Here is a 19609-nt window from a genome sequence, read left to right on the forward strand (position 1 = left end):
CAGCAGTTCATTCTATGGCATGTACCTGTCAGGCAACAGCAAGACATAATGAATCCACTCATCAGCCCAGACTCAGTGGAGCTCCGTCTAGCGTCTAAGGTGACCTTGGACATACAGCCCTCACTGTCTGATACTAAGAGTAAGCAGGATAAAATAAATGTTCTCCCTCTCATTTAGGTCAATATAGGTGAACGCACAAAGAAATTATGTAAGAAACATATGACACACACAAGCCCAGTCTACCTCTGTTATAATGGAATAATGGGGAAACATTTGTATTTGAGGTGGCTTGACGATGTGAAGAGGAACCACGTTTTGATCGCTAAAACTGACTTGTTGTTAGAACTACTTCTTTCTGCCACACATTAAGTGTTGTCTTAACTTAGGGGATAAACTATCATTACTAGTTGTACATGAATGGTTGATATGGCCAAAGACCAGTTGTTAGTTAGTTCCATACCTCTCGTTGCCAAGCTAGCGTATCCCAACATTCAGCCTTAGCCTTGTAAAATCACTTTCTGCAGCATTCTGAGTAGCCTTATAATGACTATTCTTTATTGACTGGACAGTAGGCCTACCTGTCAAAGGTGTAAAACTACATTCAGGACTCCTCAGCCTAATGTGTTTCATTTGGAGAAAGGAGTGTTTATAAGTGAGATGTACACGAGGACATGTGCACCTGTACTCCTCAGCCTATTGGCTATTCAAAGGTACTAATAAGCTACTAGGTTTTGCTTATCACCGTTCAAAATAATAAAGCTTTGTCACAGGGGTTTACGCCGCACAGTAAAGTCAATTTTTAAGGCACACTTTCGTCTCAACTGGCCTCTTCATTTGAAACCCCGCCCTTGAGAGAATCTCATTGGTCAAAGGCACAGCGTCTCTAGCGTACCTGACGTGGACTTTCCCCTTGTCTGTTTTGTTGACTGACACCAGAGAGCCGAGTCCCCGCCTACAGCTGCCGCTGCTATTTGACTGAGGAACGATTATTTTGTTCACACAGAGCTGGTGGAGCGTCGTCAATGGGAAGAGAACGCGGTGGTGGAAAAGCGCATTCTATCTAACTTCCAGTGGCACGATGGTTTCGACTTCAGTTCTGTGTTTGTGGACTATATTTTGCCTTCATTTATGTTGTTATGTGAACACTGGAATAGCACAGAATTCGAGAGAAGGTAAGAGTTAAAGTTTCGTGCTCTTGCATCCAATGTTCGCATCCCGAAAAAGAATCAGTTGTGCTGAGCACTGAAGCTCAAACTACGATCGCATTTGCTATTGAAAATGAGCAAATTCAAACAAGATATTACAAATTATGAGAAAATAATGACTTTACATCATATTGGGAGGGGACGCATTCGTGCTTTAGAAGCTTTTTTCGACGCGCACTTGACCGCATATGAAACCTGTCTATTTTAATGGATCCGCTCAAAATGAATCTGACAGGACCGGGACGAACAGCAAATTCATTTTAAAACTTTTCCTATCAAGAACAGGTTTTAGGCCTGTCGTTCGATTAAGTGATCTCGTAGATATTTTTGTAATCAGACTTAGGATATTAGTCTGCTTGGAGATTGTAGTTCACTAGTTCTGATGACGGTCGTGAACCTAAAATGCATCGAAAAATGTTCATCAAAATATCAGCTCCGTAGCATAGCCCCAACCATACAGATTTCACCCTTTCTGAAAGAAACTCAGTTCAGTTCGGAGTCGACACAACTAAAGGCGACGGGCTCACAGTCAGCTGGATGTAATAAACTTCAAATGACAGTCCCCCAAATGATCAAACTTTGTTGACGGAATGACAAATGTTACATCCACCTATTAAACAAAAGACTAATTTTACCAACTCGAGTGACCACAGCTTATTCCAACTGCCACCACGATCAACCAAAAATAAAAACATTAAATAGCCCGATAACAATGAACGTGCACTGCATATGCCGAAATCCGATTTACTGAAGCCTTTTGGGTTCCGGCGATTTTAGAACACTAGTTCGGCAATAGAGCCGAGAGCGGTATCATGGAATTATCTCATGCTAGCATGACTTGTGGTAAACTCGTAATTTCTTAGTATGAGTAGTTACAATATAAACATATTTTAAAGCGTAAAGCTCGAGCCATTTTTACTCATAGTCATAGGATGTTCTGAGATAGCATGAAATGCCCGCATTTAGTTATCGCAACGCGTTCTGTAATGTTGTTTATAGAACGAGCATTTTGAATGAACAGGGTGAAATATTTTGCGATAGACTTTAAATCAAAAACGGATAGGGCTAGGTTACCTCAATCACGCATTCGGGCACCCAGGATACATGTAAATTGAGCTAAAGCAGAATGTAAAGCATGACATTGGCGTACGCACCACAAGACTTAAACAGAGGAGACACAATTACAACCTTAGACGTGATTTGACCTTCCATGTACAATTAACACGTGTGATACAACAGTTATGGTGAGCTTAGTTTTTATTCGAGAACAGGTGCCAACAGGACACGGCATGCGAGGGGGACTGGTTTCTGCCGTGGCCTAGATGATCTCAGGCCTGTGTGTTTCAGTCTTTTGGCTAGATAATTGGTTTGTTTTTTACTCCATCCAAGTCACATGGATATAGCCTAGACTCAAAAGTGTTTAATGGCATGTACCTTCATTCTCGCCGGCAGTGACTCTACTGGATTCTAAGGCGCAACAAACAGAGCTGGAATGGATTTCCTCTCCTCCGAGTGGGGTAAGTTGACTGCCTTGAAAAGTTCATTCGCCACTGCCTAGGCCTGAGCTGTTGTTCACCTCTCTGCTTTGTGAGTTTTATTTTGTTATTACCAGCAGGCCAACGTGCAAGGACACGGTTGCTTTCTGGGGGTTACAGTTGCATGACAGAGTTGAGGTCGTGGTCGGAACCTTATGACTCATTCCACAACAACTAATTTATCCGGAAGGCAGAGGAATACAAATAAGTAGGATTCAGTAGGCTATTCAACAGAGCCTATACCAGGAATTTGTGAACGGGCCACTGACCTTCGCAATTAAACATCACTAACGGGAGACATTTTAAGCCCTGTGCTGAGACTTTAGTGCAGTTGCAGTGATAGGCTACACTCATATAGCTCATTGTCTTATTTATAGTATACTGTCACTGATTTTGTATTCCTTAAATCTCATAGAACACCAAAATCCCACTGTCTTACAGCTTGTCCACTAAATGCGAAAACAAACAAAACAGCAAATAGTGTACGCTATATGTTGCGTTTTCGTCAGAGGTCATTTTCAGAAGAACAGCCTGGTCAGAAGCCCTATTTGGCGAATTTAATCCCACTGTACTACAAGTACTCTGACTTTCATTTTATTATTTAAGTTTATCTCCTTTTTATGAGCAAGAGATTAAACATCTTGATAAACTATGTTTAAACTTTGGCATAATTTGTGTCATTTGGATTGTTGAACACTTAACAGTGCAAAATGTTGTCATTATATGGATAAATGACTAACGTTTTAAGCTAATAGAATTTTACTTGAATTACTGCATAACATTGTATTTTTTCTTTCTCTGTTTCTTTCTTTTTTTCTTTCTTTCTTTCTTTCTTTATTTCTTTCTTTCTTTCTTTCATTTATCTTCCCCATAGTTGTAACTGTTGTTTCCAGTCAAATTAGAAACAACGCTTCAGTAATATTATAATATTATAGTAATAGTATAGTAATATTATAGTAATATTATAATATTATAGTAATATTATTAGTAATATTATAGTGGTTTCCAATGCATTTCATTGATACTACCATGGTTTCATTTATCTGAAGTTGTCATGATTATTCCTTAGTCGTTAATATGTAGAGGAAGAGAGAAGTCTTTCGGAATCACTAACCAACACTGTTATGTCCATGTTATTACCCACGACTGTTATTAACACTGTTGCTGCGTCCTCCTTCTTCTTTGGGTACTACCTCTAAGAACATAAGAACAAAATTGAGTGCATTCGGATACTATATCGTCAGATAGGGGGTGATGGTGGCACAATCTGTATTATGTTTATTTAAATTTCTGTTTTTGGTGTTTCAGTGGGAGGAGATCAGCGGCTTGGATGAGAACTACACTCCCATCCGTACTTACCAAGTGTGCCAGGTCATGGAGCCAAATCAGAATAACTGGCTTCGGACTAACTGGATAGAAAAGGGGGATGCCCAGAGGATTTTTGTAGAACTGAAGTTCACCTTGAGGGATTGTAACAGCCTACCAGGTGTGGTGGGGACGTGCAAGGAGACATTCAACTTGTATTACCAGGAAACTGACACAGAGGTTGGGAGGAACATACGTGAGAGTCACTATGTGAAAATCGACACTATCGCAGCAGATGAAAGCTTCACCCAGGGGGACCTTGGTGAAAGGAAGATGAAGCTGAATACCGAAGTGCGTATAATTGGCCCCCTGTCCCGACGAGGGTTTTACCTGGCCTTTCAGGATGTAGGGGCCTGCATCGCCCTGGTCTCTGTCAAAGTGTATTACAAAAAGTGTTGGTCGATCATTGAGAATTTGGCGACGTTCCCGGACACTGTGACTGGATCAGAGTTCTCGTCCCTAGTCGAGGTGGAGGGGACGTGTGTGAGTGATGCAGAGGAAGAGGCGGAAAACTCTCCCAAAATGCACTGCAGTGCAGAAGGAGAATGGCTGGTGCCCATTGGGAAATGTATATGCAAAGCGGGGTTCCACCAGAAGGGCGACGCATGTGAACGTGAGTACTGCCATAGTCATTTTTTACTCTGACCTCATCCCTCCCTCAGACGTTCTGAAATTCATAGTGAGTAGCATGGAAGGAGAAAGACATGGTTTAGAAGAACACCACCTTAGAATATTTCTATCAAAAGGGCTTAAAATGTACATGTTGATGTACAGCCATAGATGTGCCACGTCTCAAGCATAGCAATTAGCTCCAAAATATGACTTCATTTTGATGATCCTTGCTGTTACCGTGGCAATACAATGATAAAAAAAATAACTGGGCTCTTCAATAAGAATGAATTAAATGAGGCTGGAAAAAAAATCCTCTGCATAATAATTGAAATCCATTTTAATGGTTTGATTTGCTGTCTCTTAATTTATAGCTGAAGCTGTGTTGACACAGGGATTAAATCATAACTTGCACTTCAGTTTAGCTCGATGTTCTTCACCGAGAGTCCTCTCCACTCCCTCTGGCAGGGGACCAAGGCAATCACTTGCAAAATACACAGGTCTGGAGGAAGTCCAGCCAATCTCTCAGTATCCCTTTGCCCCTCCGAAACGACCCTGACACAGAGAGAAAACAAATAGCCACCATACTGTGGCGTTTAGGCCTGGGGATATTTATGAAGGGTTCTAACAGGAAACGCAATTAAAGTCACTCTGGATACATGCTTGGTGGTGTTTTTGGCATACAAAAAAGGCGGCCATGTCTGCCTTACCAAGTACGGCTAAGACCGGATAGGGTCCTGGTAGTTGTATAGAATTTCATTTGCTGGCGAAAGACACTGACACATTATAGCCACGTGTTCAGGGAGTAAAAATGTAGGTTGTTGTCTTCATGTTTTTGGTGATAAAAGTAGAAGCCTTTACCTACTCAGCCACTCACAATAGCTTTGCAGCACATCTCTCAGCATAATTTTCAGCGATATATTGCTTTTATGCCGTATACACACAGTCCGGTGTCGTTTCATGTGAAGCTTCCATGAGAAGGGTGGTTCAGAGATCTCATTATGTTGTCCAGAAATGGAACAAAGCCGCTCCACTGTGCTGGTAAAATGTGTGAAGTTGTTCAAGTGGAGAAAACAAATTTGAAACTGTAACAGAAATGACGTTTTTGAAAATGAGGATTCTTCTTTTTAATGCAGTTTAGTGTAAAGTCATAACATACTAATAATAAATAATAATGCATTTAATTTATATAAAATAATTCCAATATTTCTGAACATTGTGGATCACCTCAATAGATATTTTTAGGGAAAGCAGAACTGACTTACTGAGAGCACCCAATACAGTGAATGACATAGAATGTCATTCTATCTCATTTATTAAATTAAACCAAAAGTGAACACTGCCTATAAATGGTGAGTTTCACAATAACCCCTCTATTAGGTTATTGCGACTCCACAAAAATAGCCCTGGCGTGTCATCCAAGGACATTAGAACATGTCCTAGTTCCTGACCCAACATCATCCTTTTATAACTTTTGCATAGCATTTTTCCAATGGCTTGAGCATTCCTTGAGTGGTTTATCTAACTAAAGTGAAATGTATGCGGCAGCTAGCTTTTAGCCCTTTGAGCTCATAGATTTTTGGATGCTAAATGGCCTGGTCAGTGTCTCCCACAGAAGAAATGCAATCCACCCCCCTGTATTTTATTGCTGTGCTCTGAAGTGACGAGACGCCTGCAGCAGACAGTGTCCATTTAATATGTGCAACAGGCTTGCCCTTGTGAGTGACCAGAATATGTTGTCTGCAGCACTCTCCTCCTGCAGGACACTTGAGGCCTCCTCGCCTCTCTGACATGGTTGGCAGCTCCTCCCTCACACCTCCTCATTGTTCCTCTCCTTTAACCCTCCCCCTGCCCCCCCCCCCCCCCCCCCCCCAGCAACCCGCCATGGTGTAAAATGCCAGGCATGAAATATTAAGTGGTGAGTGGAAGAAGAACGTAAGCTAGCTCAGCTGTCAGTCATGTCGTGTGAAGAGACGTTCTGTGCGGAGGCCTCCTCAAAAATGTGTGTTTTCATCTGGTCGTTCATCATCATCAAAACACAGGGACTGCGCGTCTTTCGGTTCTCGTGCTTTCTCCGATTCTCCATTTGGTGTCTTTTTAAACTCTTTTCGCGCTAGTTGGCTTGAGTCGGTGGCAGTCCTCCATCTGCTTCATACAGTGGCGTTCAATGCCCTGGTAAGAGAGTCAGTGTTGAGGGTGTTGAAAAAAAGGGCATTTGAAGTGTCTTGCAGCATTCGCAAAGTTTATTTTCCCAGAGCTGAGTGGTGTAAAAATAGTGGCCATTCATTCTCAGGTTCTGTTTAGCAGTGGCCACTCAAAGGAATGAAGCCTCTGTGCCGGTCGAGAGTAAAAATGAGCCCTTGTAGACAGACATTGGTTCCTTTGTTAACCCAACATTTTAGACTATCATAGGAATGCATGTGGCACAATTTTAGCTTGCCTTATAATTGATTGGTGACCCAGCTCGCTTGTGAGTGTGAGAGGCAAGAAACATCTCAACTATGTTTGTGCCTCAACAGGCTACAGGCTAACAAGTGCATTAATGTGAGGAAATAGCATCCTGCAGACTCTAAACACCATCCATCTCCCCAGGTGTCAGAGAGTCAGACAGAAGTTAGTCAGATTGTGATTGATGACAGGGACGGTGAGGGAAGGGGCCTAGCTGTGGAGGTTAGCCCAAAGAATAGCCAAGGTGACTGGGAGCAGCAGGCAGTCAAGACCAGCTCCAGCTCTGGGCGGAGGCAAGGCCACACTTTGCATTTCAAATGAAGCCAAGAGTCAGGGGTCCTCCGTGCGTACTGACACCGGCTTGATTGATAAGGTGTGAATTTGAAGTTTCAAACAGTCGTCCACTACCACTGTAAGTAGGCTTAATTATGTAGATGGCGGGAAGGCAGGCTATTCCCCATGGGGACTCAACTGGACCCCAGATCAATCTAGATTGAAATAATTTGTTGATGGATGATGATGGTTTTGTCCCTGTCTTGTCTAGGTTCCGTGAATAGCGGTATTCTTTGAGGACCCAGGGACTTTCCCTTTGTTTTGTTTGGGCTGGCAGGTAGCATTGTGACAAGCACAGATGTGGCTTTGTATCTGCTTCCCTCAAAGCAAACACAACTGACAGACTGCACCGGCCTGATTATGGATCAGTTTAGAATGAAAGTTGCAGAAGCTTGTCCTTGTCATTGCACCGCAAAAAGGAAGAGAAAAGATTTCGATCTTAGTGGAAGATCCTTATCCTCCAAAAAAAAATCACATAACAAGTACTGTGATGTAGTCTATATGTCCGACAGGAATAGACACGACATACTAATGCCAACATACACACACTGCATGCACAGAAGCACCAAGGATCCAGTGTCATCACTGAAGAATATCTGCTTGTTTTCTCCTTCAGGACCAAATAACTAGAATGAAACAAAAGCATTCCATGCTACAGAGCAGCACTAAGCATTTTTAAAGCCCCTCCTTGCCTGTGGTGTGTGTGTGTGTGTGTGTGTGTGTGTGTGTGTGTGTGTGTGAGAGAGAGAGAGAGCGCGAGAGAAAGACAGAGTGTATCAGTGTGTGCGTTAGTGTTAGGACAGTGTGTGTGTGTGTGTGTGTGTATGTGTGTGTGTATTGCCTCCTAGCTCTTGGTGTAAGAGGGGGTAAAAGTGTGAGGTTATGTAATAAGATATTGATTTTCCTCTTAAAGGAAGATTGAAGTGCAGAGCCACCCTTTTCGTCCGAGTCTCAGAGGAGAAGCGACTGACAACAGAGCCTTCCCAGCACGCTCAGCTCCTGTGCAAGGTGTTAAGACCCCCGGCCCAGTCACATATCACTTTCCCCCCAGACGCCAGAGGGAAGGCGCACTAAACGGTGCAGTGCTGTCTCCTCTGACACCGTGTTCGGCTGTCCGATCACATCCCTCCCGACAGACGGCGACGGCAAGCAATTACAAAAAAAGACATCTGTGCCAAGGTTTAGATAGCTAAGGAAAGGGAACCCAGTGGTGTTAGAGGTATGGAACCCAGGGATCGATGGAGCCGTCTGAACCTGTTAGTGCAAGTGAGAATGAGGGCTGCCCAGTGGCTGCGAAGGGGGCCTTTGTTGTGTAGGCAAAGGGAGGCTAGAGAGGTGACTCCTCAGGCAGGCAAGGGTCAACTGCCGCGCTCATCCATCTTCCTCGGTGGCAGTGTCCTGTCACAGGGGTTGCTCATGTTACTAAGCAGAAGAGGCAGGTCTCATTGTGAGCGGCGGCTTGTTTGCAACCATGTGTAAATGAAGTTAATATTCACTGACCTTATGCGCAGCCCTCGCCAGACCTCCGTGTCACCGAGGACAAAAATACCATTTGAGACAAAAGAAGGGGGAAAATCCTTTCTCTTTTCTTTTTTTTTTTTTCTTCACATAAACAATTTATTTCACACACTCTGCTCACATCTCTGTGTGCTGAGATGTTCGCTCCCATTGTCTGTATTGATTGGGATTATTGCTTTGCCGCTGATTTGGCTTGGCAGGTTGGATGGATACACATTTGAAATGATAAATGTTTTTGGAACGATTCCTCTCCCTTTTTGAGATCCGCCGGGGCGGCGGCTTAATAGGAGAATAATATGCCTTGTGCTGCAGGCCTCATGAAGGACGGAAGGAAGAGTGTCTGTCCCTTCAGGGACACTTTAAGACTCCATGTGTCCACAGTCAACGGTTTTATTACGCACTTGTGTGAATCAACGTGAGACAATTGTAGTGTAGAAAAGTCAGAAAGTGGTTTTGTAAAAAGTATAGAGTAGCAAATGTGTGCAGACAGTTTAAGCATAGGCTGGTATTTGTTCAGCCATTTCATGACTCACAAAAGCAGGCTTCTGCTTCAACAAGGAGGATCAGTGATTATTTCCCCATCATGTTAGGACTGTCATAGACATGACCAGATATCTAGCAAGTATTATAGTCTTTGTTGCCAAGGAAACATCTAATTTTTACTCTTCTTTTTGGGATGGGAGAGAAGTGTGTGACAATGTGTATTTACACAAGACAAATGCTTGTTACAATGAATAGTTTGTTTATTATAGCTTTCCAATCAGCATTAAACCATTTTTTCCCTGTATGTTCTCCAGAGGAAGGAACTATGCTTGAGTCTGCTAATGAGAAGCAGAAGAAACGCTCTTTTTCTCATAACAAAGGATTAAATGAGTAAAAGTCCTCTGCAGACAAGTCTGGAGTTGAATCTCTTCGCCAGGTTATTAGCAACCAATTGATAGACCTTGAAAGCAACTCTGCTGTGCCAAAGACAAACACAGTAACTCAGAATAGTAAAAACTATTCTCAACTGCAGATACACTTTCTTCTTTCTTTTAACTTTTCTACATATTCTCAAATGTCACAACCCCCAGCTCCAAGACTAATAAGATTCCTCATACCCCACGGAGCTAAGATTAGCATTCATTGAAACTGACTTTTGGACAGGAGTGGGGAGACGTCGGTCGGCAGTCTTTGGACGTGGACCCAGTCGCTCTAGGCCTCACTATGGGGACTGTGTGTTTCCTTTCCCAGCCGCACACACGGCCTGCCCAATGGCCTGTGAATGTCCGAGGGGTTTCTGTGATGGACAATGTCTGTAGGGGGTCCGTGGCTGAGCTGACACTGTCCCTCTGCTCCGTCACCCCTTGCCCCAGCCATGGGCTCCGACAGGCAGACGGGCAGGGCAGCAGAGAGACACAGGGGCAGGCAGGCAGTGGGATGGACGCGGCCCAGTGCTAATGCTGTCCTGCTGACTGGGGCCGTTTTCATCACTGATTAGTTGCGGTCATCAGAGGCCTCTGGGCTGGGCAGACCTCTGGGCCCTGTGGCTTTCATCTCACCGATAGCTGATCCCCCCATTCTCCTTTAATGCTTTTCATCAGAGGATCTCAATGGGCTCCGCTGCATCGTCCGTTTAAGACCGTCGCCTCACTTCAGCTTTTTTCATCTCCCTTTCGTGCCCACTGGCTTTGTGTGCGCAATGAATTAAAAGACAGACAATTAGGCAAGGACATCTTCCATGTCAGGGAGAATCTGTTCCCAAAGCCAGTGTTGCATTATGAATGGAAGTTGTTTTTGGAAAGAGGATTTGCTGTTTATTTTTCATCTACAAGAAGGCCAGCTGTCTCTACCGGCATAACATCATGGACTGGGAATTGATTTAATGTTAAACACAACCTTTGTTTTCGACAGAAAAATCTTTGTTAACAAATGATTCTAATAGCAGGGGGAACACAGGTACGGGTGCAGAGGGTTTTATATTTTTGTAGTAGTTGAGAATTGTGCTGTTCTCAAATACATAATGCATTTTATGCATGGAAACACATTTTCAATATGTGTCGCACCACATCTTAGGAATGAGTTAAACTAGCAAATTTAAGTACGTTTGAAATCGTTTAAGTATAATACGAGTCAGAGTCAGCTTGGGTAGTCCTCCTTCTAGCCAACATCTATAGGATTGTCAGAAAATAATGTGTTCAGCAGTAATTACACAGATATCATATTATGGATGTTAACATGTTCTAGAGCAGTTACATTAGCACACACAGGCAGGAGCTATTACATTTTTTACTTTTAGTTTTCTCTTCTCTAAATATAGAATTTCATTTCAATCATTTAAAACAAAAACCGCAAAAGGTTTGGTGTATTTAGTGTGATCGTATCCATAGATATTTCGCAGGTGTTCAACCAAGTCTCCTGATGCCTCAATCCAGGTTTGGTTCATCTGTAGAGAGGTTTTTCTCCAAGCCTGCACAGAGGGTGACCCGCTGTGTTCTTTAACACTATGTAAGGGAATGCTAATCTGCTCTTTGTTTCGGAAAGAAATCTACTTATCTCCCCCCCCCCTCCCTCCAGCACAGGTACTGGAGATGAATGGAACAGTTGTCTCAATATGCGAAGCCAGTCCTGAGTCACCCAGCTCTATGCCTCTAATCCATCAGGCAATGTGTGAATTAGGAAGAACAAGATCATTTTTAACCATTTAATCTGACTTTCACCCTCTTTTTCCTGACTTCTAATCCATGACTTTTCCCCCTTTCCCCTTATGATTCTGCACTGTGCAACACTGTATTCAGTGCCAGAGTATGGGAGGGAGTACTGGGAAAAAAAAGCTCCAGTGTGTAGGGCTTAGGTGTTGGAACCATATCCATTCCACTGTGTGCTGCCTTCCAGCAGGGTTTCAATCTCTCCTTTCCTTTGTATAGTCCGCCACCATTTCCTGGGTAGGCGCCTTGCCCTCTTAAAGTGGAGGATTAAAATGTCCAGGGATGAATAGTTGCAGAGATTTTCCTTTTCTAAAAAAAAAAAAGGATGAGGTTTTTTCTTTTCTTCGATCGTCTACTTTAAGATATGTGCCCTCAAGCTAAAAGTTCTGAAGAAGCACCTGTTGCTGTGGTTCCAAATGTGGTGTCAAGATAGCGCGGAGGGGAAAGATAGTATTTCAGAGATAATATGCACCATGCAAATAGCCAATGCTATGATAGAATAGTAAGGATTTTTATATAATAAGTATTTTTGGTGAATTTATTTATTTCAAAATGAAGCTAACTGGAGCGAAATGGACATCAGATGTAATTTGTCTGAGGAAGTCCAGCCAGACAACAACAAACTGAGGTCAAAACAAGCACAAAGAGGGGATAGCCAGCTGAAATGTGAAAAGACGCTGAAAACGGAAAACAGGACAAGTGTCCCATTTTTACACGGCCTCCTCTAGGGCTGATATTTATAAAGACATTTCCGTATCGATTTTGTGGCGGCAGCGAGCGGTGGCGGCGGAGAATGTTTTGAAAAGGCACGACGGCATTTTGAAATAAGAAAATAAACAGTTTCCTTTATCGCGTTTGACCCGCTCCACCTGGCATTCATCAGCGGCGGGGCCTGGCGGGGCCTGGTGTGGCGGTCCTGTCGGCTGCTCCCCCGCCCAGCCTCCTTTATCACTCTAATGGGCTGCTATCTGCCGGCCGGTGAACGCTCTCCGCTCTCTCCGCTGCGTCTGTGGGCCGCTCCGTGAGCACGGCCAGGCATTCTTTCCCCATCCATCGTGACGCACGGGCGGATTTAACACATAATCAGGCCGGATGGCAGGGGCCTGTGGGAGGTCTGACCATGACAGGGAGCATCACCACCATCATGGGGGATTGACTTCTGAAGGCCATCTTCTAGTGTGCATGAGTGAGTGTGTGTGAAGCCTCTCTCTCTCTCACCCTCCCTCTCTCACACTCCCTCTCTCTTTTTGCACGTGTGTGTGTGTGTGTGTGTGTGTGTGTGTGTGTGTGTGTGTGTGTGTGTGTGTGTGTGTGTGCTCTCACCTCCATCTTGTTCGGTGCAGGATCATTAAGCCAAGTGCCCCCATCCCCATTAGGGGCCTTGCTAAAGTGAGCTGAGGCAGATGTTAGGGAAACTCAATCTCAGGCGCTGCTCCTGTGCTGAAGCCAAAGTGCCCTCCCTCCGTCCACAGTGGTCGGGGTAAGATAAAGATAACCTCCCTATTCATATCCAAGGGCTGCTTCTGGAGTGCTAGCGTGCCGCTTCTCTGTTTTACTGAAGCCATTGCACTTCTGGAATTGTACCACCAGTCAGGAGGCATTGTGTGAAATGTGATCTGTCAATCAAGGAGGAAGATTATCTGGAGAGAGAAAAGAAACAGTCCAAGTGCTGTGGCGTCACATCCAGACGTTACAAATAATTATCATGGGTTGTGGCCACGGGAAATGATATGTCAAACTGCCACTAAATGCCACTTCATGTTGAGGAGCTCATCCATCGTTCATGGTATTTCTCCTCGCTTTCATGTCCCCTAGCCTGAGTGTCATTCGGTAGCCAAACATCTCAAGGTCTTGGACACGATTCAATAATGTTGAGGCCCCAGGGGCCAGAGCCTAAAGAAAAAATGTAGACTAGGATCTTAAACAAATAGACCATTTCATTCTGCTCACTGCTGTGTGTCTGTGTGGAGACAGCACCTCTTTTCACCGCGTGATCCGTGGTTTCTCCCGATGTCAATTGTGATTTAGACGTTTAGACGGGTGTAAAGCGGAGCGTATTCCTCACTGGGCTCCAAGGCCTTTTTCCGGTTCCATCGGTGCTGTGTTTAAAAAAACGCTGACTGTGGAGTGTTTTCCCCCTCGCGCTGCAAGAGAATGCCTGACCGCTGGAAGGTAAATTACAGATGCTGACTCTTGTTGCCTGCTAAGGAGACCGGTGGAATGTCAGACAGTTTTCAGTTTTCTCCCCTCCCGCCCTTCTCTCTCCTAGCCCTCAACGCAGCGTCTTAACTGACTGGCTCTCTTCTTAGTGGTGAATATGACCCACCTAAGTAGTGCTACCTGACAACAAGGCTACTTGTAGACTAGCAGCCAAAACTTCAATCATATACTGTATGTGTCTAAGGTAGTGCTGGGATGTCTTAATTTCTTAGCGGTTTGACATTAATAGCATGTGACATTAATATTGAGGAAACCTGCGATGAAACCATTGTCCGAGTCCCGGTCTTAACACCGATCTTGCCTTGTTTACAAGGCTGTTATGCAAGTCAGTAGCTTGTTTGACTAATGCACCCTTGATTACAATGACTGCAAACTGCTGACGTCTAGAGGACTAGAAGCATGTAATAATTTCATGAGCTATTTTATCTAGGTCTCTCAGAAAAAAAAGGCAGCCCAACATTAATTCTAGCCTGAGACATTAATATGTTAGCAAGAAATGCGAGTGCCAAACCCAGGAACTGAGCTAGCCAAAAACAGTCATGTTTCTCGGATAAGAATGCTTTCGCCTGCACAGCTATGTTTGTGCATGTCATTCACAGCAAGCTTGTAAGGGGTGGGGTGAAAATGGAAAGCGCAGAAACGGTTACCCATGTCACAAAGACTTTTGATTATAGGCCTAATTTATTGCTTGGGTGCTTAGACAAACATCTCAGCTATTCAGACACATCGATAAACACTGTCAGAGCAGTACAAAAATAGTGCAAAAAAAACAAACAGACATATGGGGTGCAAGGTTGGGAGTGTTGACTTTTTGAAAGTCCCCGTGTTCTGACTCTGCCCATGCTAATCTTGGCATATTAGCGTCTGGCCAGCCTTGTGCCGGCGGTGGAGCCTTAAGCCCGGGGCTCAGCCTAGATCAGGCTCCACACAGGAGCTCAGACACCCAGAGGCCAACAGGCACACCAGAGCATCAGAAGGTTTTACTGGACTACAGCCTACTGCCCAAAAGACATTGAAAAAAAACATAGAACTGTTAGCCTGTTGTAAAATAACCTAGTGAAAGTTGCACAGAACAATACAGGACTGCAATGAAGCTAATTCAGTTTTACACATATCAATAAACGCGCTGCAGAATGCACCGTTAAAATGGCACATCGTGTTAAATGAAGCCAGTTATCCGTTTTCTAGTTACGTGGTTCTTCTCCTGGCTCGAACTCCTGTTCCCAGTTACCTCATAGGTAAAGAAATACTAGAGATAAAATCATGTGTATTTTCCCCTCCCTCCGACCCAGTGCTGAAAAAGCTCTTATTTCATGGAGGCAGTGGGCTGAGATGAATAAGCAGTGACAGGGCTTTCATGTTGTTGAAATGGGGATACCTTGTCCCATAGTCTCCTCATCTCACTCTGGAGGTGTTAAAATGTGGAGGTCTGGCCTCCTCCATCCTCTCTATTTGAGACTTGTCACATACATTTGCAGGAGGATTTTGAGCCACTGAAAGAATAATGAAACGTAGATCTGAACCGGCGTTCTCTGCGAGTGAAAATCGATACATTTTGCACAAATTACTCATGAAAAATGCATCTTCACATAACATGATAGTTTTTCTAAGCCGCCATCTGAAGTTCTGTGGATTGCGTGCGCGTTTCCGAGCGGAATATAAAAAGAAAGTGGCCCAGTTTCCTTTCCCTGGCTAAACTAGGATTTGCACAAACAGCTGGTCTGTGTGGATTAGCTTTCTTTAAGTGTTGAGACTAAAAGGCTAAAGCAAAAATAGATTTTTTCACTGGCATGGCAACATAAATCGGGATTATAATTCACTTCTGAATCACTTTGCCTGGTGTGCACTGCCTGATGTAATTTGTTCCAAATCTGTTTGCAAATATAAAGTTAAATTTGATACCTCGAAATGACCTTATGCTTCTCAAATGTGGTTCACGGTGTAATGGATGCCATTTTGGTTCTCTGTTTTCTGAAACAGTACATATAAATCATAGATTAAATACAGATACACGTGACTATTCATCACTTGCGCTCTCTGCTACCAATTGGTTTGTCTTTGAAGCTTGGCATACAGTATGTGAATGTCATTTGTTGCTTAATTGAAAGTGAAATTCCAAAAATACTCCTTTCAGTTCTGCGTAATCTCGTCTCCACCATGTAATGATGATATGCAGTTTAGTCAGTGTGAGTGGGACACCCCGCAGACCACATCCCCAGTGCTGGACCAAAGCACCTCTCCTCCACTCAACACCCGGACTCTGACATGTGTTTGCGGGGCTGCCGGTGAAGGCGGCGCAGTGATATGTGATTTGTATTTTAAGTGGATTTGTTAAGTGTGCATACGAAGCCTGAGGGGCCAGCTGATCCAAACACCAGCTGTTCATTCTGTCATGTGAACACAAGCGAAATAGTCTTTTGTATCCTGCCCTCTTTTTTTATGTGAATTCAAGTGTGAACAAGTTTCTCTCTCTCGCTCACTCTCTTGTTCTGTCTCTCCCCCTCACTCTCACTCTTCCCCTCCTCTGTGCTGCCCTTCATCCCTCTTTCTCTCGTTCTCAGCCTGCGGGCGCGGGTTCTACAAGTCTTCCTCCCAGGACCTGCAGTGCTCGCGCTGCCCGGCGCACAGCTACAACGACCGGGAGGGATCGTGGCGCTGCGACTGCGAGGACGGCTACTACAGGGCTCTGTCTGACCCGCCGTCTGTGGCCTGCACCAGTAAGTAGCACTGCACTGCTGCGTAAACACAAACTGAGGCCAGCAGTAGACACACATGCTCACCAAACACCCCCCCTCCACACACACACACACTCACACACACACACACTCACACACACTCCCCTCCAGCCCCTCCCCACCCCTGTTCACTTTTTCCCTCCTTACACACACACACACACACACACACACACACACACACACACACACACACACACACACACACACACACACACAGGCACACACGGGGCACACACAGGCACACAGTCCAGATCCCCAGCTCAAAATACTTACTCTGGTCTTTCCAAACCTCCAAATCTGTTCTCCATCCACGGCTTGAGAGCGAGCAGAGCCCTGCCTCCCAACATGTCTTTATGATTATGTTCATAGGGTAGCGCTGCCTTCTCCCCGCCCCTCGTCTGGTAGCTATTGATCAGAGCAGTAATTTGCAGTTTCCTATCCGCAAAAAATGCAATTACAGACAGCAGAAGCAACCCCGGCAGCTCCCGGTGCTCGGGCTGTCGTAGCGAGCGTGTCAGTTATGGAGCAGGGCGCTGATGGGTTGTTTACTTAGGCCAAAGGATCCATTTTGAAGGGCGGGGTCATTTGCTCCCTGAATCCTGTGCCTAAACATGTTCACTCAAGACATTCATGCAACGCAGAGCTGTCTGTGGGTTTCCCCAGGAGCTCTTGACTAGCCTCCCTGCTGGAGTGAGGAATGTAGGATTTGAGAACAATGAAATCGAGCATCAAGCTGAAAGCAACACATTGTAGCCAGTTGCAAAGACCTAGCTATTAAGGGTTTTTGGGTTCGTCTCTGACAGGCTGATTTATCATGTGTACATTAGTGAAGAATTTCCTCTTTCTCACTCTCTCTCTCTCTCTGTGTGTGTGTGTGTGTGTGTGTCTCACTCACTCTGTCTGTTGAAACTTCCTGGCTCTCTTTGCCTTCCGTGACTGAATCAAAGGCGAGAACATACCAAATGCAATTTCAGCTTAATTGTTGCCCGGTGTTCCCACAATCTGCAGACACTAGAAAACAAAAGGGGCCACATTCACACAGTATCCGCTTGGATCATTTTGTGAATGATGGATCCATTGCTTCTCCCAACGCCACTGTATTGTGGTTTCAGTGCGGAGGGCTGAAAATACTCACTTCACTGCTCCCCAGTACTGCCTCTGGTTTCACAGAGAGACACCCATGTGAGAGGCACCTTCCTTCTTTTTTTACTGTGGCTGACAGACGTGTTTTTTTGTTTGGATTAAATTAAAGGACAACACTTCTGCTCCCCTTAGATGTTTTCAAACTGGGTAAACAAACTGGCGTGTTTGTAATTGCACGTTGTGTTTGAATGTTTGTGTGTCTGAATTATATGTGGGAGTGGGATGGAGAGGTTTTTTTTTTTATCGCAACCAAGGGTAATATCAAATGCGATGTAAATTATTTGTGGATAGAAAAAACTGCTCATATCTTTGTGGAAAGGGGCTCTTGCTGGCCGGGGACATGTGAGATAGTGAACACACGGAGAAGGTTGGGCAGAGCTGGGAATGATGGGAGTCGTTGACAGGTTTTGTAGTCTGCATCAATCATGCAACAGCTGTGAGCAGTTCTGGCATGAGCAAGGTTTCAAAAGGGCAGTTGTGACTCCTCCTCTCTACCATCACACCCCCCCCCCCCCCCCAACACACACACACACACACACACACACACACACACACACACACACACACACACACACACACACGCACACACACCATCTTGCCACTTCAACAAGTTGACATGTCTCAAAGCCAGTACCCTGACAGCAGTTGCTAGGGGACAGAGAAAGATGGCGTGGTGAAGGGAGGAGGGGGGTGGCGTGGGGGGATGGAGGGGCGTAGGAATGGTGCCCTCGGCCACCACTTCTATGTGCCCTCTCTGCAGGATCACACAACTCTGTACTGTACCAACTCCAGGAGTCGGGGGCAGAGGTCAGAGGTCGCCCAACATTTGCAGATTAAGGATTACTGCGTGCCCTGTAGACATGCCATTCAAGGCAAGCCCATTCCTCCCGCGGGTCTTCCGTTAGCGTCTTGATTTGCAGAGTGCAGCCGAGGCAGAAGAACGCCCCCCCCCCCAAAGAAGATAAGTGTAGGATTCTTCTCGCTTAAGCTGTAGATTGTAGTTAGCTCGTCAAATAGCGTTCACATTGTCTGTTGCCGCGGCCATTGTCACGAGTCATGCGACGGTGACTAGGAGACGTGGCAGAGGGAGAGGGAGAGCAGCAGCAGACTCCTGGAGGAAGGGAGACAGGACAGGACTCCATTAAAGACATGCAGTACTACTTAACACAGGGCGTGGGCCGTCAGCAGCACTTATTCATTGGCAAAATCACAGGTTCATCCAGACATCCGCTTACAGGGAATTAGCTTTACAACAGCATGTGAAGGAGGTGACATGATACACACATACACACACACACACACACACACACATACAAACATACTCTTATACACACTCCCTCCCACACACACACACACACTCAAACCCACAGAAACACACTCGCACACTCGCACACATTCCCAAAAGCTGGGCCAGACACACCTCCTCTCATAACACAGTGAGTCTGAAAGTAGACGGTGTGTGTGTGTGTGTGTGTGTGTGTGATTGAGACATCTCTGCCTGAGTGGGCTGGGAAGGAAGGCTAATCCGTGAAATGAAACTTCTGTAGGAGGTGGCTGAGGTGGAGCGAGGGGCACAGGAAGAGATAAGACAGACCGAGAGAGAGAGAGAGATAGATAGAGAGAGAGAGAGAGAGAGAGAGAGAGATAGAGAGAGAGAGATAGAGAGAGAGAGAGAGAGAGAGATAGAGAGAGAGAGAGAGAGAGATAGAGAGAGAGAGAGAGAGAGAGAGAGAGAGAGAGAGGTGCAGGCCCTCCAGCTGCCAGCAGAAACAGCCAGCACAGGCTCACCATGTGCTATCCACTAGAGGAGC

General features: G+C 45.0%; 1 protein-coding gene across 7 annotated transcripts in view; it reads left to right on the forward strand.

The window, feature by feature from the left end:
* Nucleotides 1-955: 955 nt before the first annotated feature.
* epha7 (eph receptor A7) overlaps nucleotides 956-19609 on the forward strand; it is a 54782-nt gene continuing 36128 nt past the window's right edge. For 3 of the 7 annotated variants that reach the window (XM_031581120.2, XM_031581121.2, XM_031581123.2), the window contains exons 1-4: nucleotides 956-1172; nucleotides 2658-2722; nucleotides 4049-4718; nucleotides 16482-16637. In XM_031581120.2, the coding sequence (XP_031436980.1) occupies nucleotides 1079-1172; nucleotides 2658-2722; nucleotides 4049-4718; nucleotides 16482-16637 (985 nt within the window). In that variant the 5' untranslated portion in view covers nucleotides 956-1078. The remainder of the gene's footprint in view (nucleotides 1173-2657; nucleotides 2723-4048; nucleotides 4719-16481; nucleotides 16638-19609) is intronic. The other 4 variants (XM_031581124.2, XM_031581122.2, XM_031581125.2 and 1 more) reach the window with 2 other exon arrangements.

The sequence above is a fragment of the Clupea harengus genome, chromosome 15, assembly GCF_900700415.2.
Source record: "Clupea harengus chromosome 15, Ch_v2.0.2, whole genome shotgun sequence".
NCBI classification, from domain to species: Eukaryota; Metazoa; Chordata; class Actinopteri; order Clupeiformes; family Clupeidae; genus Clupea; species Clupea harengus.